We start from the raw sequence: 21699 nt of genomic DNA on the forward strand, positions 1-21699 counted from the left end.
GACATGCCGGAAGGTATGTGAGAGCCTTCCCCTTCCTGCTGGGCTCAATCTGTGCAGAAAGGCTCTGAGGCCCACACCACCAAAGGGCTAATATCTGTTCTATTCAGTCCCAATCTCATCTTGGGCACTTAGAGTAAAGCTCAAAAGTTAGAGGGCTTCTTCCTCGAGGTTCTTGAACACAAACATATAGGCTAAGGCCTATATGTTTGTTTTCCAAACTACAAAAGAAAATCCTCAGGAATTTTTGAGGCTCCTGACTTCTACAGTTGTGGGTACAGTAGATTCTACTAGATGACTTCAATGGGCTATGTATTTTGCATACTATCACTATTGAGTGGGCCTTGAACACTAAGTGTTTTGTGGTATGAACTCCGATAATGCAAAAAGCTGAGCACTATGAAATGCTTATTGATTTTCTTGGTTGATACTAAGTTGAGACCATCCAGCACCATGCAGCATCAGGTTTTGAATCACAAAAAGAAGTTATTCAAGAGGAAATAATAAAAATAATCAGGCAATAGTAGGGCAGTAGTCACAGATGTGCAAATCATTAGTTGCCATTAGCTTGCCAGCCCATATGTTGCTATGGAGACAGTGACACTCTGGAAACAGGAACAGGGATGTTGGAAAACCAGGGTCTTTCAGCTTTCAAGTTTGTAAGCCTTTCTTGCCTCCTAGATACAGCTAAATACATAGATAAATGTAAATATATATCTTAGAATACAGATACACAAGGTCATCTGTTCTATGTGATAGATTTCATAGATTTCATAGACATTAGGGCTGGAAGGGACCTCAGAAGATCATTGAGTCCAGCCCCCTGCCCAAAGGGCAGGAAGTCAGCTGGGGTCATAGGATCCCAGCAAGATAAGCATACAATTTACTTCTGAAGGTGTTCAATGTAGGTGCCTGAACCACCTCCGATGGCAGGCTGTTCCAGACCTTGGGGGCTCAGACAGTAAAGAAATTCTTCCTTATGTCCAGCCTGAAACGATCTTGCAGGAGTTTATGACTGTTCGACCTCATCATCCCTTGGGGTGCTCTGATGAACAAACGTTCCCCCAGATCCTGGTGGTCACCCCTGATTAACTTATAAGTAGCCATCAGATCAAACCTGAGCCTGTGCTTTTCCAGGCTAAAGAGCCCCATGGCTCTCAGCCTGTCATCGTAAGTTCTGTTTTCCTGATCTCTGATCATGCGCGTGGCTCTCCTCTGGACTCTCTTAAGCTTCTCCACATCCTTTTTGAATTGTGGAGCCCAAAACTGGACACAGTACTCTAGCTGTGGCCTCACCAAGGCCGAGAATGATGCCCTGGGATTGCTTGAGAAACATCCATGGGTGTAAGCCAGCATTGTGGTTGCTTTACTAGCTGCAGCATCACATTGCAGGCTCATGTTCATCTTGTGGTCAATGATGACCCCCAAGTCTCTTTGTTCTGTAGTGCTAGCCAGCGTAGCACTGCCGAGCCTATAAGGATGCTGCAGGTTTTTCCTCCCAAGGTGGAGAACTTTGTATTTTTCAGTGTTAAACACCATGAGGTTCTCGTCTGCGCATTTGTTGAGCCTCTCCAGGTCAGCCTGGATCACCCGCCTGTCTTCTGGTCTGGATGCTTTACCCCAAAGCTTGGTGTCATCGGCAAACTTAGCCAGTCCACTTCTGACTCCAGTGTCAACATCATTAATGAAGAGGTTGAACAATATAGGTCCAATGACAGAGTCTTGTGGGACCCCAGTGATCACAGGGCACCATGATGATTGACTTGCATCAATTACTACACTCTGGGTCCAACCATGGAGCCAATTACCCAGCCAGCGGATCTTGGTGGACCCAAGGCCACAAATGGCCAGTTTCGCCAAGAGGTAATACCAGATCGAAGGCTTTTTTGAAGTCAAGATATATGACATAAGTCTCTTCTCCCTTGTCCAGGTGATAGGTCACCTGGTCATAAAAGGAAATGAGATTGGTCGAGCAAGACCTACCCGAACCAACCCATGCTGGCTATCCCTTAGGATGTTGGCATCGGCGAGTCCATTCAGGATGGCCTCTTTAATAAACTTTTCTAAGACCTTCCCCGAGATAGATGTCAGGCTGGTGGGCCTATAGTTTGCCAGATCCACTTTCCTCCCTTTCTTGAAGATAGGCACCACATTGGCCTTCTTCCAGTCTTCAGGCACTACACCAGAGTGCCAGGAGGTCTCAAAGATCCATGCCAGAGGCTGGGCTATGATGCTTGCCAGCTCCTTGAGTACCCTGGGGTGTAGATTGTCAGGGCCAGCTGACTTGAAGGTATCCAACCTCTCAAGGTGTTCCTTCACGAGGTCAGCATTGATGGAGGGCAGGGGATCTCCCTCACCCGGACCTGCCTGTCCCATGGCGGGCATGGGAGTCCCATGGGACTGATGAAGGACCAATGCAAAGTACCCATTTAATAGGTTAGCTTTTTCCTGGGCGTCAGTTGTCCCATCTGGTCAGCAGGGGTCCAATGTTGCCCTTGCTTTTCCTTCAGCTCCCCACATATCTGAAAAAGGACTTTTTATTGTCCTTGATGCTTGAAGCTAGTTGGAGTTCAGTTGCAGCCTTGGCTTTCCTGGTTTGCTCCCTGCAGGACTGGACCAGTGCAGAATAATCCTCCTTGGAGATGAATCCCGTCCTCCATCCTTTGTAGGCCTTTCTTTTTAGCCTCAGGAGGTCTGCTAGATCCCTGGAGAGCTAGGGGGCTGTTGTGCCCTCTTGCTGCCTTTCCTCCGAGATGGAATAGACTTAGCTTGTGCATTGAGGATCGCCCCCTTGAGGAGCAACCACTTTTCTTGGACTCCCAAGATACTTTGCTACTCTCAATTTCTTATTTTACAAGCTTCCATTTTTAACATTCAGCATTTTTTCTGGTCATTGCCCAAATGTGGTGTTCTTTATAAGTATGTTTATTTGTTATATATTCTAAATTCTGTTTATTAATTTGCCAGAATGGTCAGTGAGAAACATAGAATAAAAATGAGACCCTTATTTTATCTATGTTGACATCAGGAAAGCAAAATATGTTTTAAATGTATTTATATTTTGGCTAAATAACTAATGAAATGCAGTTACTTCCTTTATATTTCTTGGGGTTTTTTAATCTTGCACATTGGCAAGCCTTTTACAATAGTTAACGTGACTCCTACACACTTTGTTAAAAGCCAAATTAGTGGTGCTGTTGGGTTTCTGATTGCATTCCTTTTTGTTATATTGCCATTGGGCTGAAGACAAAGAACTTAACATCCCCATGATGGCCACAGGGTTCCCCTAAAGCATTTTGGTGTAGTATTTATTAATTTAACACTTTGTGAGCAATGCGTAAATGCTATAACTGAAAGGGATAGAATGAGCAAGTGAATTTGAGACACATTTTCTCTCTCTATTATTCCCGGACAAACCAAATATACAGATGTCCATCCATGCCCATTGTCCTGGGATAAATCCTAAAAAGTTTCCCATTTAAAAGGTAGTAACAGTTTATCCCATAATATTGTAAAATACATCTGTACAATTATCCAGGAATTGCATTGCTGGATCAATGGCCTAAAAGTAGCAGTGCATTCAGCCACTCATTAAACCCTGATTATAAAAGTGATGAATGTGCACATTAATCCTAGGATATTATTGTTTTAGGATAAACACAGGCACAATTTGTCCAGGGATAAATACAACCTCTGTTGCTAGCCTTTCTTTCCGTTAGTAACCTGTTGTTTCATTTTCCAGATCTGTAAAGTATGAATAATACTTCACAGGTATTTTGAGGTATTTCACAGGTTTCCAGGTTGTAGCCATATTGGTCTAGAGGAAGAAGCAATCAGGACTTATAACAATCAGGACTTAAAAAATTGGTTAAAATTCAGTATCTTCCATATGTCAGGTATCCAGGTTTTTTAAATGAAATCTTCATATTTTCTCAAGCAGGAAGCAACTGTGACCACCTGAAACCTGAGACACTGCCCCTGCCTTTGTTTCAAGGTAATTTGCATCATCACAGAACCTCACATAGAGGTGAGAGACTCCAGACCAGCTATGAACTGAGTGCCCAAAGGAGTTTTCCATGTATTGACTCCTCTGTGAAATCCTATGAAATATTGTCACAGGGCACTTAAGCGCCCTGCGCCTAAATTGGCAGCAACCTGTGAGAAACCCCTAGTGGTGAGAAGGGGGAGGCTGAACTGTCAGTCACCAGGGCAGTACAGGTATGAGTTGCCGAGACAACCAGTTTGGTCAGCTGACCAGAAGGGGGCAGGGCCTGGCCTGGCCTATATAAACAAGCCAGGTTGAGATCAGGTGTTCAGTTCCTCTCTGGCAGCTGAGGAAGAGGAAGCTCTGCTGGGAGTAGGCAGAGCAGAGAAGCCTGATGGCTTGAGCAGTGTCTGCTTGATGATACTGGGTGGAAGAAACCCTGGTAGGGATATGAATGGCTTGGAATTTATGTTGTAATACAGGAGTGTGAGTCTTCTGTTTTGTAGTTGTGTAAGACCAGAGGACCGGGTGAGGCTGTAGGGGTTGGAAGAGGCCTCATAGGAGCTCCCCAGTAGCGTGGGGGTTCCTGGCGCCGGAGAGGGTGCTGCATTTTGGGGTCTATCGACCCCGGCCACAGTGTGGACAGTATCGTGAGTGAAAAGCCCCAGCGCAGGCGCAGGCAAGAAGCCCCAGTGGGGCGCAAGACCTGAGAAGGAGGTCTGGGGGCCAGGCACGGCTACGGCCACTTGAGCCTTGATTGTAGGAATTGCGAGGCAAGGCCCCAGTGCGGGGGAGAGCACGGGAGACAGGCCCCAGTGCAGACGAGAGCACGGGAGACAGGCCCCAGTGCGGACGAGAGCTGTGAGGGAAGCTAGGGGGCGCCCATGAGGGCGCAGGCAGACAGTTGAGACAGGCCAGGGAGTGTCTGTGAGGGCACAGGCAGCGGAGACGAGGCAGAGAGCCCGTGAGGGCCCGGGTGACTGTAGGGCCTATGCATAGCCCCTGAGGCTGGAGTGCACCGGGACAACTAGGCAGGGTACGGACTGGGACATCTCAAGGTACCATGCCAAAGGGTAAAAAGGCAGCCTCCCTTTAACAATATTACCATCAAAGACGTGGCAGGCGAGATAATGAAGGTGCATTTGAAACTGATTTGGCACGGTAAGGGGGCGCTAGGGGAGTTCACGGCACCCCTAGGTCATGTCCTGCCACAAATATGAACTTTCATTTTTACCCAGGAGAACTTTTACAATCTTTTCTCCAATGCCTGATGAAGGGTGTTTGTGTCCAAAAACTTGCAATTAATTTTTTTGTTTGTTTGTTTGTTTTGCAAAAATCTTGTTGGTCTAATGAAAGATATCATATCTACTATGAGTCCTGATTGCTTGAGGTATTTCACAGGTATTTAAAATTTAAATTATTTTGAAGTCCTTTGCATGCCTTGCTGCATAAGACATACAGTAGATAATAAAGAGAAAGTATTAGCTATCTTTGTAACATTGCAGCATGCTTTAATTCTTAGATGGTTAAATTTGAATATGTTGAATGCTCCATTACATGGCATGATGATAGATTTTGATCCTTATGCTGTTTTAAATATGGAGTAACTCTAGGAACTATGGGACACTTGTGGTTATGTGCTATAAATAAAAAGTAAATTTCCAATATCCCTTCTGTCCTAATAAAAATTAACATGTGAGGTTGGAACCATGTACGTAACTGTCAGTCTAAACCAGCATAGCTCCACTGTCTAGGATCAGATGTTGCCAGAAATTTGTACAAAAGTGGGAGAAGGGGAAGGAACACCCCCTGCCATATTCGTAAACTGTATGTGGAAGGAATTAGCATGTTAAAACAAGATTCCAACCCATGTCCCTGGTGGGAAGCAATAGAAGTCCAACATTAAGAACCTGAGGTAGAAATATTGGGGAGAGGGAATCATTTTAATTAAAAGTTTTGAATTTTTTTTTGATAGCAGGGGGGAGCTGGAAGCAAAGAATAATTTGTATTTGCTGGAAAACTGATAAAGAAAGATTGAGATACTAAAAAGTTTCCCAAGTCTCTCCATGCAAGTAAATCTGTTTCTCCTAGCTCATAGAATGAAGTTAGAGGACACAAAATGATATGAGAACAGAAAAGATCATTGAAAGGTTTTGAGCAGTCCTGTCATATGGGCTAGGGACAGACATTCAAAAAGCTTGAGCCTGAATTGGTCAATCTTTGCAGGTTAGTCTAAGCTGCACAGCTTAAACTGATTAATAGTTGGACAGACATTTTCTGTTAAATCGGGTAATACAGCCACATGCCTGCAGTGGCTCAAGTCGGAAGCCAGAGGTACTAGGGCATGCCTGCTAGCCACTGCCAAAGGAGAGGGAAGAGAGACACCCTCCAAGGCTGTCTCCTCCCTGGTGGAGTGGAGGGGGCATGGCCAGGCACCAGCCAGGGCAGGGGGAGTAGGCAGCTACTGTCAAACTGAGGAGTGGGGATGGGCAAAAGTCCTTTCTCTAAAGCAAGCATGTATTGAATACAGCAGTTCTACCTCTAGAGAGCCCTATAATCCAAAGCACCTGAAGAAACAGAAGTATATCTTATCACTGTCAGAGAAATGGGAATTATGTTCCAGTGTGACATAAGCCCAGGCCTAGAATATCTTCATTAGAAGGCCTAAGTATGCATGTAAATGCATGTCCATTTGTCCAATATCTTAAGTCCTATTCAGTAACTTTTTGCAGTGAATTTGAGAAGAATGGTCCACTTAGATTTAATGGGTTGGTTTCTAGCTGTTATCTTGAGTCTTTTTAATTTATACTAAACTTCTGCTGAAGTTGATGAATGTTTTGCCTGTGTACATGAAGCATAATTAAGCCACAAACTATGACATTCATATAAATTACATAAATTAACTTACATGTCTTAAGGCATTTTGGACAGTCAGTGGTTAAAGCTGTCCAGATTAGCAGACTGGCAGAGTAAATATCAAAACACTGTTCTTGATTAATGTTTAACTGAAGGTTAGTGATGAAAGCCCTTAGCAACTGAATGCCTTCAACAAGAGCCACAGTCACAAACATATGGAGAGAGACTGTTTTTGTCAATGGAGAGGTATAACTGATCGAAGCTTAATCTGGTCTTCCCTGGATTGAAAAGAAAAGAAAAAAAAATAAAGTTACATTTTCTAAATCGGTTTTGTATGGCTTGCAGGAAAATAGCAGTCTGGCCTTGCATTAGACTATTAACAAATTGGTGATTTATTTTAAGAAGCAATGATAGGAGGAAAGAATCAAACCCTCTTGTGGTCTTGTTTAACTTTTAATCGGGATCCAAGTTTAGTCAGAAAAGTCAAAGACAAAGAAATTAAAAACACTTTAATAAATCCTTCTGATATTGAACAAAAGGCCAGATCCAGCTTGGGTCTAGTTTATGGGAATAAACACTTTTGACTTATGAGAACTAATCTTTAAACGTAGCACCACCTGTAAAAAAAATGTAGTAAACTGATTTAGTGACATCGCCGGTTTCATTATAATAAAAGTAAGCTGGATGCACAATAAGAACCCCCCTGGTCCAGATCTCAATTTATGATATTCATAATGCTGGATGTAAAAGTACCTACTGGCCCTAAAGGTAGGGAGTCTTTCAGCATGATTTCTTTCTCTGTTCATAAAACACTCCTAACCTGTATCTTTTACCGTTCCCTGAAGGAGCTACACTATTTGATGACCAACATAACACCTGACAAATCACCTGATAAATTTTAAAAGTGGATTTTCTAGCCCACATGGTCAAATACATTTTCAGCAAACCAACATTAAGTGCTAAGAATTTCTTAGAGCTATGAAACTTGCCTGAGCTGAGCAGAGTAGAAATGGTTTCCAGTCATTGCCTGCAAGTTGTGCTGGTCAGTATTTTAAACCTGAATGTTATTATTCATCATAAGAATATTAATAGACAACATAGCTTGCAAGCTGTTCCCCTATCTGGTTAATATAAATCTGAAGAGCCCCAGAGAAATTTGAGACCAACCATCTTTAATACTTTAAGACCAGCTTTAATACTTCAGTGTGAAAGTGTGTGTGTGTGTGTGTGTTGGAAAAGAACAACAACTGCAAAATACATATATCAAGTATGACATTTGTTTTCAGCTTGGTGTTCTTTTCCAGTCGATACACTTTGCCAAATCATCTAAGCAGTATTTAATGTAAATAAATCAATGGCAGCCTGTGGCATCTCATGCATCAAACAAAGCAGGAGTGACACTAGAGGAATTGCAGAGGTGTCATGCTTCTTAGAACTGGAGAAGTGTCACTGTAACCACTGTAGTTATTGTAGCTCTACTACCAGGTAAGAACTAACTATATTAGAGAAAATGCCAAATACATTATCCTTCAAAAGCTTTGCCATTGATTAGAGTAATACATTTTAAAGATTGGCCCCATTTCCACTTCCTCATATGTTTTGACCAGATCATTGATCATCTAATGAAACTTTTAATAAAATCTGATCAACATTTTGATGTCAATTTCACTTTTTTGTGTTAGGATTGCTTAAAAATAATGCCTTGATAATTGTGGATATCCCAAACTATTACATAAAATGTCCAGACACAATTTTACTGAAAGATCAGGCTTGCTTTTTTCTTCTTGTCTTAAATGTCTTGCTTATAATGTTGATTTAATGGTAAAATGACCTGTGGACTGTTTAGGGGCAGTGAAAATGCCTCCTGTTCTCTGAGTCTCTCAGCATATCAGTGTACAGTTTACTTTAATTTTAATCTGAATTTTGCAATTCATCTTCAAGCCTATGAGAGGTTTTCCAGTTTTCATTGTAGCTATGCTATTTGACTTCCTCTATGACAAGGGGAAAAGATTCTTTCGTCATGTTTAAGTTGTTTTAGTTAGTTTTTAAACCACGTCAGTGAAAATATGACTACATACAGATGTTCCAAAAGCCCCTGGTGGAAGCACTCTTACCACATTTTACTCAAAGTATGGTAAGTCAGAGCAGGAGCCAGCTGAGGAGACGTTTGCTATTTGGTGAGGGGCTCATAGCCTAGCCACACTGGCTGCTGGGGGCACTCTCATATGCCTCCCAGGAGGTTGCCAGAGCAGCCCCTCACTCCAGCCCTGCCCCCCTCTCCCCTCCTGCTGGTGACTGTCAGCAGTGGCTGAGGGGAAGGTGGGGAGAAAAGGAGCAGGCACCATCATGAAGGCTGCCCCAACTGGCTGGGGCCTGGAGAGTGCTGATTGAGTCTGCACGGAGGGGCTCCCTTCCCTCTACCCAGCCTCTTGACAGCTGCAGATAGCAGCTGCAGAGTGTCATGGCCTGGACAGGGCTGCTGCAGGGAAGAGGTCTGGGGTCTATGTCCTAATGTATCACTGCCCAGCCAGAGCTGCTGCGGTGGAGGGAACCCAGAGCCCTTCCCCAACAATAGCCCTGGCCAGGGTGCTGTGATGAGGGAGACGCTGGAGCCCTTCCCACACAGTACCCCCCACAACTGGGGCACCTGCAGGGGCAGAAACTCCCCTTTCCCCACCCCCCTGCCAGGCTGCTCGAAGGGCTGGGATCAGAGGCTGTCACTGCCTGGGATGGCAGCAATTGCACTCTCAGTTAGCTCTTGGCGGGGTCTGGCCAGATGTTCGATAAAGCATTCTAGCAGGAAGTGTTTAGGTTAGTACACATCCACCCAGGGTTAACTTAGAGCGGGATCTGCCATTTTAAAAATGCTTTGTGTGTCACGAATGTCTGTTCTGTTAGAGCTGGAAAGTTTTCTGCATGCTTAAAGTTCATTAAGTGTAGTGTCTTTGCCCACACTATAGTTTCAACTGGTGTTTAGTCCTGTTCGTTCTAGATGGTTGTTAATTTGTGAAACAGTAGTTTGACCATTATCAATTTTTTTAGAGTCTGTCCAGCTACATTGCCATTTCTTTGCACTTTAATGTGCAAGAGGTACATAAGTAATCAAATCAAAAGGATAATGGGTTTATATCCATTAACCCATTTCTACCTCAGAAGTCTCAAACTTCTCAGCTTTGTCCCTGGTTTCTTGAATTTTTTTGGAGAATAACTTTGTTAAATGATCTCATGTCATGTCAAGCAAAACTTTTGCATGGCCATTGTGAAACCAAGTCTAGTCAAAAGTTACCCTAAGCCTAGAGGCCTACTGAGCTAGTGTGCTGGAGGCACATCAGTTTCTGGAACCTGTAACATTCATGAGACTGATGTAGTTAGCATCATATCTGACCACCTTTGACTCCTGTCTTTGAATAACTAGATACCATCTGTCACTGGGGCAACTGAGGGGGACCTTTGGTACAAGTCCAGATCAGAACTTGATCCCACATGTCAGAAGCCATAGAGATGCACCTTACCCACTCTGCCACTGCACCCATCTTTGAGAATATGTTTGCCAAAATTATCATTTGCCAAATCATTTATTTTTCTTTTTCAGGTTCTTTAAAGAACTTGAAATGAGGCATCAGAACAACATCTTCATAGATGACATCAGTGACATAGTTGAAAAGCATACAACATCAACCTTTGACCCATATGTGAAATATTGCACTAATGAGGTCTATCAGCAGCGAACACTCCAGAAACTATTGTAAGAAATTTATGCTTTGAATGTCAGGATGTAAAATCATCCTCTTAATAGTAGGAGTCAACAGCCCATATAGGAACCAGTGCAGCAAAGAATGTAAGCATGTGCTTATCTAAAAGCACATGTTCAAATTCCACAGAAGAAATTAAGGGTAAAAAATATGTCTGGCTGTATAGTACAATCTTCTTGTGATCATGTGTAGAATTCTGTTCCCATTGATAAGTTTTCCCAATTTTTTTTTGTCATACATTGCGTTATATGTATAGCATTCATGTTTCTAACTAAACTGTTCTATATCATATTCCTAAATAAACTGTTTTGAGTACTAAAAGAATATGATCCCTCACAAGCCACTATTCCTCAGATTAATGACATCACTGTTTATTTGAAAAGAAAAGAAAACGCATTTTTGTTAAAATACTCATCTTTGAAAAAAAGAAACAAAAAAAACCCCTTCTTTTTCTACAGAGCTACAAATCCAACATTCAAAGAAGTGCTGTCACGGATCGAATCCCATGAAGACTGCAGGAATTTACCGATGATCTCTTTCCTCATTCTCCCAATGCAGAGGGTTACACGCCTTCCATTACTGATGGATGTGAGAACAGAGTTACTCTTTTCTTCTCATATTTTATATACTTAGAAAGTCAACGATCTCTACTTTTTCAGTTCTGGACCATTTCTACCTCTTAAATGTAGCTTATTTAGACTGGGCCACTAGCTGAATAAACTGGTCTGTCACCGACAAAATAGCAATTGTAAAATTTGTGGTATAAAATTGTGGTTAAATCTGGATGCAGGTACCAGAGAAAACACATATATGGAACTACAACTAGAGCTATGGTCCTTCAGTTCAAAAAACATAGACTTGCTACTTTGCGGGTTCAGAGACGGTTTCATTTCTAGGCCTCAACCCCATCCACTTACACTGATAAGCTGTTACTCACAGGAATGTTCTCAGTGAACTTGTTAATTAAGGGGCAGGAAGATCACAATCTGACTTTTAGCTAAGACATCTAGTAATAGGTTCTGTACACTCAGTGAGGCAGCTGCTACAGGGTAATATCATTGGCATATTTAGCCAGAAACCGATATAGTAACCTGTGGATGCCACCTCCCAGAAGGTCGTAATATTGATTGGAAGAGTCAGGAAGTAGAGATGGAAATTTGAGGAAAACGTCTGTACTCATGAGGTTTTTAGCATTTCTGTATGGATGCCAGAAGTCAATTATGATCTGGACCATTGCCATTGGTGTGAATTAAAGTCAGTACTTGAATTCTACCTTTAATAGGATCCAGATCAGAACATACAAAGACAAGATTAATCTTCAGTTAGGAATTCTGTAATAACCCTGAGCATATATTCCGTATTTTACAGTGACTGCTTGGAGTGGTCCTTCAGGTGATAGTAGTAGAAAGTTTATATATTTCAGGTCTCTAACCATGCTCTATTGTGCCATAAATCCCTGTGTTTAAAAAAAAGAATCCATCACCCACCCAGTATTTTCCCTTTCTCTCTAAACTTAAGATATTCCATTTTTGTTGTTTCAGATAATTTAAGAAAAATAATATGAAAAATGTGAAGACTTTTTTTCTGGGGTATTAACACAGTTTTGGAGCCATTTCAGAATGGGTTAAACATGGAGGCCTTTGCTACATTTGTATTGCACCCAACCTGTCCATACATAACAATTAGAATATAACAGTTGTTGTCCATGCCTTGGGAGATGGATTTCTACACTTTATGTTAATTTTTTTTCTTTACAGTAATTTTTCATTTCACTCTAGCTGTAATACAGGAAAGATGATTCCCTTATTATATTCAGATCAAAAACACAATTTTGCTGGGTTCATACTGCAGGTATTGCAATATATGCATTACTCCAAGAAAAAAAATATAATTTAGCCCCTTCTTCATTAGGAATACTTAATGCCAGATGTTTGTTCCAACTAGTGAAAGTAAACTTTTCCAGTATGTGAAACTGTCATGTTTAATACATTGATCAAATTAATCTCTTGTTACTTTGTGGATTGTTCGATTCTATGGTTCCCTTGATGCTCTTTCAGATTTTTTTTTTAAGACCATTTCTACATTTTCTGTGTTTTCTTACTGCTGTCAGTGCTCGTAACAGTACAGCACAGAGAGCAGTTGGTAGTATGTTCCCAGTAGATAGTTTCCAGAGAGGGAGAAGGTATAGCAGCCCATTGCAAACACTATCTTCATACGGTTAGACCTGTGCTTTTCAAACTTCATAACATCACAGAACCCTTTTGTTCGCACTGGACCTGATACTTTGTTCCAGGTGAGCACAGCTTTTCTGAATGAAACCAATCACGACCCCTTCCATTTGATAATAGGTGAATTTTATTGATACACAGTTAGCAAGTAAGATTACTGCAAGCAAAGCAAGCAAAATAAGAGCACATTCTACTTATTTACCAGCCCTAGGGTTTCGCAAGATAGTATGTGTGGCTGGGACATGAATGCCACCTCGTGGTTCTTGCTTGAATCATGATGTCAGCAGCCTTGGAGGTTGGGGAGTGGATGTCTCATCCAAATGATGGCCCCAAAGTTTCCTCCTTTTGTTTCTTTTTCTCCTGATGATTCTTCATTTCTGGGTACCATTGATTGGTTTTCCTGTGGCCATAATGCTGTCCATGTTTTGCCCTGTCAGCCTTACCCCTTGTTTCTTTAAACATATGACATACATATATCTGAATTTGATAATTTACTGGTACCTTAATTTGGTAATTTCTGGTCTCCTAATTTGGTCAGGATATCTCACCAAGTTACAGTGGGTCATTGGGACCTGATGAAAATTGTACATGTTCCTATCTTATTATGGCTCTAAGGGAGCAAAGTGCTTGTTTTACTGCTGCATGTTCTCAGTGTCCCCGGATGTATGTGCCTGTCTGTCTGCTAGCTTTGGACCCTTGGATTCTAACATGCTGAGAACCTGAATATTCACTGCAGACTTTAGAAACCAATTAACCCTTGCCATTACCTCTGGACCATCATCCTAATGCAAGCCAGTTTCTAAAAGCAAATTTCTAATATCATCGTCTAGCCATCACCTTTAATATTACTTATTCTGCTGTGGAACCCCTTCCCCTATCTTAAAGAGCTGGCATGGAGCTGGGCAACCCAATCTTGCAAAAGAGGTTCATCTCTTCTTTGCCCACTCTGCTATTACCCCTTCTCTTTGTGGAACCTCTTATGATCTAGAACCCCAGGATCCCTCAGAACACTGTTTGAAAATCATTGGGTTTCCATTAGAAAACTTGCAGCAAATGTTCAGCAATAAATTGAAACATTAAGAACCAGATTATGCCAGGTTTTACATGGAAGGGTAAAGGGCAAAAGGAGTCTCCTTTATCCCCCTTTTTGCATGGTCTGCATAAGCCACAGGCACAATTAAGATGGAGTGCAGGATCTGTAGCATTCCAAAATGCTTAGGAGACTATGGCTTGCCTCTTTCCTTGCAGGGGACCACAGGTTGAGACTGGCATGCAAGGGAAAAGATATGCTACACTCCCTAAAGGGCATCTCTGTGGGTGTCCCCTTAAGTACACAGATGAGGTCTGGTAAATGAGAAGGTGCATTCAGGTGTAGGACAGAGCACCTTCAGGGTTAATCTCACAGGTGCATCTTCATTCTGTAATTGCATTTTAGATGTAACAGTCTGAAGTGTTCAGATTCCTGAAAAGTCTAATTCTTTCTTTCAGACTATTTGTCAGAAAACCCCCAAAGACTCACCAAAATATGAGGACTGCAAACGAGCTTTGAAAGAAGTAAGCAAGGTAGGTTTTTAAAAACTCAATCCTGCTCCATACCCACATCTGGTTTTCTTCTTCTTTTCCCCAGCTGTGTAGGCAATTTATCATTCCAGTATGAGAGGGAGTCACTTTTCTTTTTCTGAACAATAAGTGGTTTACTTGATATCTATGTAGTTTTCCCTTTATTACTTGCTTTGGTTGTGCATTTTTATTGTTCATTATCCAAAGAAGGGATAAAAGGTATGACAGAGTATACTTATATCAGGGAAACCGCCATGAACTGGATCTTCAAGAAAATTAAAGGATTGTTTTTTTTAAATAAAATGAAACAATTCCTGTTTGTCAGTCTGAGAGAGATGCATCGACATTCCCTTGTCATTCTGGAGCAAGAACTTCTTTATTGAGTACTGAAAACAAAAGAAATTCCATGCGTAGGTTGTAAATATTGACCACAGTTGATCTTATGATAACCTCCAGTATGCTCCTGTTAACGCTGTATGACTAGATTTCAGTAGCGTATTTTGGTAGCAGCTTCCAAATTCCAAATGAAAACTCCATTGCTACTGGAGAAATATAGCTATTGGAAAAGCAAGGTACTTTGAGACACAAATGATGGGGATTAGTATCTCAGAATTTGGAAAACTGAACTTTCAATAAATGATAGTTACATTGGTTGAATTCACATACTCCTATTAGAAATAAGGTTCTTCACCTGTTAGGGCTAGTAATTGCATTAAGCCCTGTGGATTCTGGTCCGCTTTACCTTATTTACATTATTTACATATGGGAAATGTTATTTTTTTCTGTTAAAGATGAAGGGTAATAAAAGATGAAAATTCCAAATGCGGAAATCTATCAGTGACTACTGACAGACCTAGGTTTACATTTAAATCATGTTTTCTCTATTTTTTAAGAAAAAATCCTAAATTCAGACATTAACCTAATGCTATTGCCGACACTGTTGTATTTTTCTGTGGAAATGTTATATGGCATACACTGTATTCAAACTGGAAGACACGAGGCAGGGGAATCTGCCTGATTGATACGGTTCATATTCTTCTGTCTGGATACTGCTGAAATCTCCTCAATAAGCATGATTTTATTTCTGATACATTGAAAAACCCTTCTGTGGAACACATTTTCAAGTTTTGTTTCCCCAACCCTATACCCTCAGCTCTTCCAAATGACTAACCTGTTGTAATAAATTTATTGCCTGGTAGTAACTGCTTGGCTTCTGTCTTATATACAATGTGATAAAAATATAGCAGCCTGACTTTCTAACCTTCCTCAACAGTAATTACAGCAAAGTAAATATGATTTTATTTTCCTAGTGGAGAAGTAGGAAGGTTCTTTTGTCCTTTTTAGGCTTTTGATGCTACATATTAGCCTTCTGGAGAAGGCTCTCCAGACTCAATTGATTTGTGGGGGGATTTTCAGTGAGCTATCCAATACTAAGTTGATGACAAGCATTAGAAAGTGTCATAGTGGGCACATCTACAAAAGATCTTTACTGTGCAGCTGCCTAACTAACACGACAGTAAAGACCCTGCTTCTACACATGCTGCCCTTAGGTTGCAATAAACTAATAAACGCTGCCATAGGTCAGTACTTGTAAATTCAAGTACTATCCTGCGACAGCATTATTTACCACACAGCAGCACACGTGTAGATACTGAGGGGGCTGGCTGGGGCACAAGGGTGCTTCAGTGCGGGGCCGCCTGCCAGTTAGCCCTGTGCTGGAGGACTCTCATGCCCCAGCCAGCCCCTCTGCAGCACATTGAGCTGGATTGGAGCAGCCATGGGCTGGTAGGCTGACCCCCTTGGCCCCCTGCCACCTGGCACTACTCCAACCTGGCTCAATATGCTGTGGTCCTGGGTGCATGTTTAAATTCAGCTCCGAGGAGCAATAAACTCCAGCACAATATGCACTGTTAGCTATCAGTATATTAGGTATGCTTTTCATTAAATTGCTCCATCACTGGAAGGATCCGGGAAACTTGGGGAATCAATGGAGTACACTGTTCCTAACTTCTAAGAGGGAAGTCTTAGCAACAAGGAAGTGTTCATTGAGTCTTGGAAACTCCATGAAAAGAGTTAAGCAGTGTTTTTTTTTTCCCATTTCAATTCTTCCCTCTTTTAAATTTCTCCAAGGAATATAACTAAAGTCTCACTTACAGTGAGCACACTGACAGTGGGTAAAAAGGTTTCTGACTTCCTTATCTTTCCAAAAGAGCACCATAACATTTACCTTGGTGTCTTCCTTCCATAAAAAATCTGCACGCCTGTGATGGTAAGGGAAGCATATTAGGCCTGTGCAAAATTTCACCAAGTATTTCATTTTGCAGCTGTTTCAACATGTTTTGAGCTTGAAATAGTGAAATCTAAATGAAACAAAAAGCATTAAAATAGCTTCAAAACAAAATGGGGACACTCAAAATGTTTTGAAAGTTTTGAAAAATTTCAAGTTTCAAAGCAGATCAGAGGTGAGAAACAGGGGAGAGCCAGGCTCCACAGCCCCCATGTAGCTCAGCTCGGTGGGCTCTCCCCGCCTCCCGCCACCAGACTGCACTCCATGGGGCTGGCGGAGCTGATCAGAGGGTAGTGCAAGCTCTGCCCGCCTCCTGTCACCAGGATGCCCTCCGATTGGCTCTGCCAGCCCCACAGAGTGCAGTCTGGTGGGGGGACGTGGGCAGAGCGGCGCTGCTTTCCAGTCGGCATTCTCCTGTCATCTGGTGCAGATCCAGGGGCCTGCACCCCCGGAAGGAGTCCAGCACAGCTCTGCAGCCCTCCCAGATCTGTGCCTAGATGACAGGAGGCTGCTGTTGCTGCCTGGGGCCAGCGGTGGCATCTCTCTTCCCCGGCACTGGGTGCGGGCTGCGCCCAGCCCCAGTCCCAGGTGGAGGTGGCAGCCTCCTGTCATCTGGCACAGATCCAGGGGCCTGCACCCCTGGGAGGAGCCCAGCACAGCCTCTCAGCCCTCCCAGGAGTTCAAGTCCCCGGATGTGTGTGTCGGATGACAGGAGGCTGCCACTGCTGGCAAATTTTGCTTTCAAGATTTGAGGTGCAGTTTCTGAGAAACCTCTACAACTATCTCCTTGAAACATGGCAGGCCGCATTCCCCCAAAAGAGGCTACCATTGCTGCCATTTGCATCTGAATCAGGCAACAAATGACAACATTTTAGGCATTTTCATGATTCCCCATTATAGCTTATGGGCAAAACGTTGAAACGAGTCGAAACAGTGAAACAGTTTCAACAAAATGAAATGGGACAGTGCTTCAGAATGAAACAAAACTACAAAACAAAACACTGTTCCTTTGAAAAGGCGAAACAGACATTGAAATGAAGCGATAGTGTTTTGCACAGCCTTACAGCACATATAATAGAGTCATAACTACAGAACACATTTGTGTGTCAAAATGAGAGGGGCACCCTCCCATGGAGCCCCTGCTTGGACTGACCAGCTACAGATTATGTAGGCCACTGACTTTGTACCACCTGTACTACATTGTGTTATCCAATTAATTCTATGGCTTAAAGCATGACACAAAAAATACCAGCTTCTTTGTGAATTTCTTGCTTCCTCGAAGAAATACTGTAAAGGAAATGCCAGTATTACAACATCTGAATATATATGCATTGTAACACTATTTTTCTTTATTTTTGTTCTAGTTGGTCCGTTTATGTAATGAAGGTGCTCGGAAAATGGAGAGGACAGAAATGATGTACACAATTAACTCTCAGCTGGAATTTAAAATCAAGGTATGATATTTCCATTCATGAATCCATTTAATACATGCAGAGCTTTGGCCTTTTTTCAAGTTTTAATAGAGTCACGACCAGTCTAAATGAAACAATTCCCAGTAATATTAATGATAGAAATAGTCTGAAGTTTTTTACTGAGGCAAATAAAATCTATTTAAATAAAAATAAATACCATATAGAAAAAATAGAATGGAAAGTCTCTTTGTATTAGTAGTTGAACATTTGTCTATACTAAAACTATTTTTGAATTGACATCTTTTATTTATTTTATATTAAATATAAAACAATAAAAAGGACTGATGTATGGACTCCAATTTCCTTGCAGTTACTTAGAATGCCAACCCTGCATCTATGTTTCAGAGAGCCTGTCCTTTCTACCATATCACAGCTGTAAATACAAATGATAACTTGTTGGCCATCTTCTGTCCCCCAACTTTCTTAATGGTCAGACAAAACGAGCATTGGTTGGTCTCTCCCAAGCTGCACATAGCAGTGTAGTGAATGCAAGTGACTTCAGGGGCTCCAAAAAGCTGTTTTGAATCCAGAATATGTGGGTAGTATTTGCATGAGTGCAGCAGATAAACTCTGTAAGGATCATTCTGTATGTGTTAATTATGGAATCGTCCCTTTTCTGTGGGAGACTGTTGAAATCAAGATGTAATGTTACGGAAGTACTGTGTGCACTACTAAATTCAGAGCTGGCCCCAATTAGTTGCACAGGAGGTTGGTAGTTCTACTGAGATGACTGATGACCTCTCAAGTAAGGGGAACTCAAGGAATGGCTATACTAGGTGTGATCACTGTCCGGCATAGCTGTGCTTCAGAAATTCCTTGGATAGATCAAGTTATACAGGCAAATCTGCACTTTCATTGTTCATTTGGTTCACTCTTGGGGGTGAATTTACTGGTAAAAAGCAGAGGGCACTTTGCCAACTTAGTATACTGACATTTCTAGACCAGTAAGGCATTGCTTATGTGGCTTTACTAAGACAAAATATCCCCTTTACTCTTTAATTTGTCTTTGCGACTATAAGGACTAGGACTTTATTTTTATAGGCCTACAAAAATCTGAATTCTTCAGACCTTATCAGGGTTTTGATATATTTGCTGTTCTGGTGCATGCTGAATACTGCCTTGTTTTGGCATGTATGTGGATTAGGCAGTATGAAAAGAATCTATGCTGATTCTGGTATACTGTAGTTTAAAATAAGCCCCAGAGGTAAACACAAGACACCATCTAGGCAGTTTCTTGTACACTTCCCTGTAACTTTGTTGTGCTAGCTCTGACCAATAAAATCTTTACTTAAATCGTTGCTGTTTAGATTTAGATTAGACATCCGCAAGAACTACTTCGCAGTTAGGGCAGCTAGGAGCTGGAACCAGCTACCTAGGGAAGTGGTGCTGGCTCCTCCCTTGGGGATCTTTAAGAAGAGGCTTGGTGACTACCTGGCTGGACTCATTTGAGTCCAGTCTTTTCTCCCGTCCAGGCAGGGGGTCGGACTTGAAGATTTGCAAGGTCCCTTCTGTGATTCTATGATATGATTCTATGTACTGAGTTTACAGATCTTTACTCTCCTTTAGCCCCCACAATGTGTTGTAGTAAGCCCTAATTAATTTTAAAGAGCTTAAGATAATTATATTTGAAAATATATTGCTTTTGTTAGAGCTGAAGTTATAACTTCTGAATATTTCCTTTTTTTAGTTTAAGAAAAATATTCTTATTTTATGGTCTAATTCGTAACTGGTCTGGCAAGTAAATAGCAGAAAATAGTGAGAAAATACTAGTCAAATGTTGTTAATCTGGCTTCCAGTATTTTGAAAACATTCACATAATGACAACAATAGAATTTTCTTTGTACTTTAAAAATGATTATGAAAAATTGTTTGTTAATGGAACATCATATTTTTAGCATTGTCAGCATTCTTTCCCAAGAAGCCTACTTAATGCAATGGCAAGATACACCGTTTTACATTTTTAAAAAAAAGTAAATGTGAGTCTTTCTCTCTCTCTCCTGTAGAAAATGTTTGCCTCAGAAGAGAGGTTTTTCAAAACATACAAATAATTGTTATTTACATATTTTTAAATAAAAATAGAATAAGGAGTGAGATATGCATATTTGCTTGTAATTACAAAGATTAAATAAACTGTCCTTTATCCTCAAGTCCTACTAAAGGTCTGTTGATCTCAATTTAGATAGAAAGAACTCTCCCTTAAGAGTGTGGACTCTTCTTGAATGAATATTCCAACTAAATACTCTCACTAGTTTCATGGCAACAATAGCAAATTCGGTTCTTTCACTTCCCTGTATTTTTTTTGCTGGTGTATCAGTTTGTGTATCATACATATAATTTAGTAGTTTAGAATTTATATGTGGTTTGAGAGTTTGCTAGTTGGCTTGTAAAAACCTGGTTTTTGTCATACTTCCATTACACTTTATTAACTCAGATATTTAGGGTTTTTTATGGAAAGATTTCATAGATTTCATAGACACTAGGGCTGGAAGGGACCTCGGAAGATCATCGAGTCCAGCCCCCTGCCCAAAGGGCAGGAAGTCAGCTGGGGTCATAGGATCCCAGCAAGATAAGCATCCAATTTACTCTTGAAGGTGTTCAATGTAAGTGCTTGAACCACCTCCGATGGCAGGCTGTTCCAGACCTTGGGGGCTCAGACAGTAAAGAAATTCTTCCTCATGTCCAGCCTGAAACGGTCTTGCAGTAGTTTATGACCGTTCAACCTTGTCATCCCTTGGGGCGCTCTAGTGAACAAACGTTCCCCCAGATCCTGGTGGTCACCCCGATAAACTTATAAGTGGCCATCAGATCACCCCTGAACCTGCGCTTTTCCAGGCTAAAGAGCCCCATGGCTCTCAGCCTATCATCGTAAGGTCTGTTTTCCTGACCTCTGATCATGTGTGTGGCTCTTCTCTGGACTCTCTTAAGCTTCTCCACATCCTTTTTGAATTGTGGAGCCCAAAACTGGACGCGGTACACCAGCTGCAGCCTCACCGAGGCCGAGTACAAGGGGAGAATGACGTCCCGGGATTTGCTTGAGAAGCATCTATGGATGCAAACCATCATTCTGGTCGCTTTACTGGCCGCAGCCTCGCATTGCAGGCTCATGTTCATCTTGTGGTCAATGATGACCCCCAGGTCTCTTTCTTCCATAGTGCTAGCCAGCGTAGCACTGTTGAGCCTATAAGGATTCTGCAGGTTTTTCTTCCCACGGAGGAGAACCTTGCATTTTTTGGTGTTAAACACCATCAGGTTCTCGTCCGCCCATTTCCTGAGCCTGTCCAGGTCAGCCTGGATCACCCACCTGTCCTCAGGTGTGGATGCTTTGCCCCAAAGTTTGGTGTCATTGGTGAACTTGGCCAGTCCACTTCTGACTCCAATGTCCACATCATTAATGAAGATGTTGAACAATATGGGTCCAAGGACAGAGCCTTGGGGGACCCCACTGGTCACAGGACACGATGATGAGTGACTGCCTTCAATTAATATCCTCTGGGTCCAACCACGGAGCCAGTTTTCCAGCCAGTGGATTGTGGTGGACCCAAGGCCACAACTGGCCAGTTTG

At 41.9% G+C, this 21699-nt stretch overlaps 1 protein-coding gene across 3 annotated transcripts in view; it reads left to right on the forward strand.

Annotated features, from left to right (window-relative positions):
• Window positions 1–21699, forward strand: part of ARHGEF26 (Rho guanine nucleotide exchange factor 26) — a 159273-nt gene that overhangs the window by 87346 nt on the left and 50228 nt on the right. For 2 of the 3 annotated variants that reach the window (XM_090055902.1, XM_090055900.1), the window contains 4 exons: window positions 10431–10583; window positions 11049–11178; window positions 14307–14381; window positions 18030–18119. In XM_090055902.1, coding sequence (XP_089912028.1) covers window positions 10431–10583; window positions 11049–11178; window positions 14307–14381; window positions 18030–18119 — 448 coding nt within the window. The remainder of the gene's footprint in view (window positions 1–10430; window positions 10584–11048; window positions 11179–14306; window positions 14382–18029; window positions 18120–21699) is intronic. The other variant, XM_090055901.1, reaches the window with a different exon arrangement.

The sequence above is a fragment of the Crocodylus siamensis genome, chromosome 6 (genome assembly GCF_052110815.1).
Source record: "Crocodylus siamensis isolate JL-2025a chromosome 6, ASM5211081v1, whole genome shotgun sequence".
NCBI classification, from domain to species: Eukaryota; Metazoa; Chordata; order Crocodylia; family Crocodylidae; genus Crocodylus; species Crocodylus siamensis.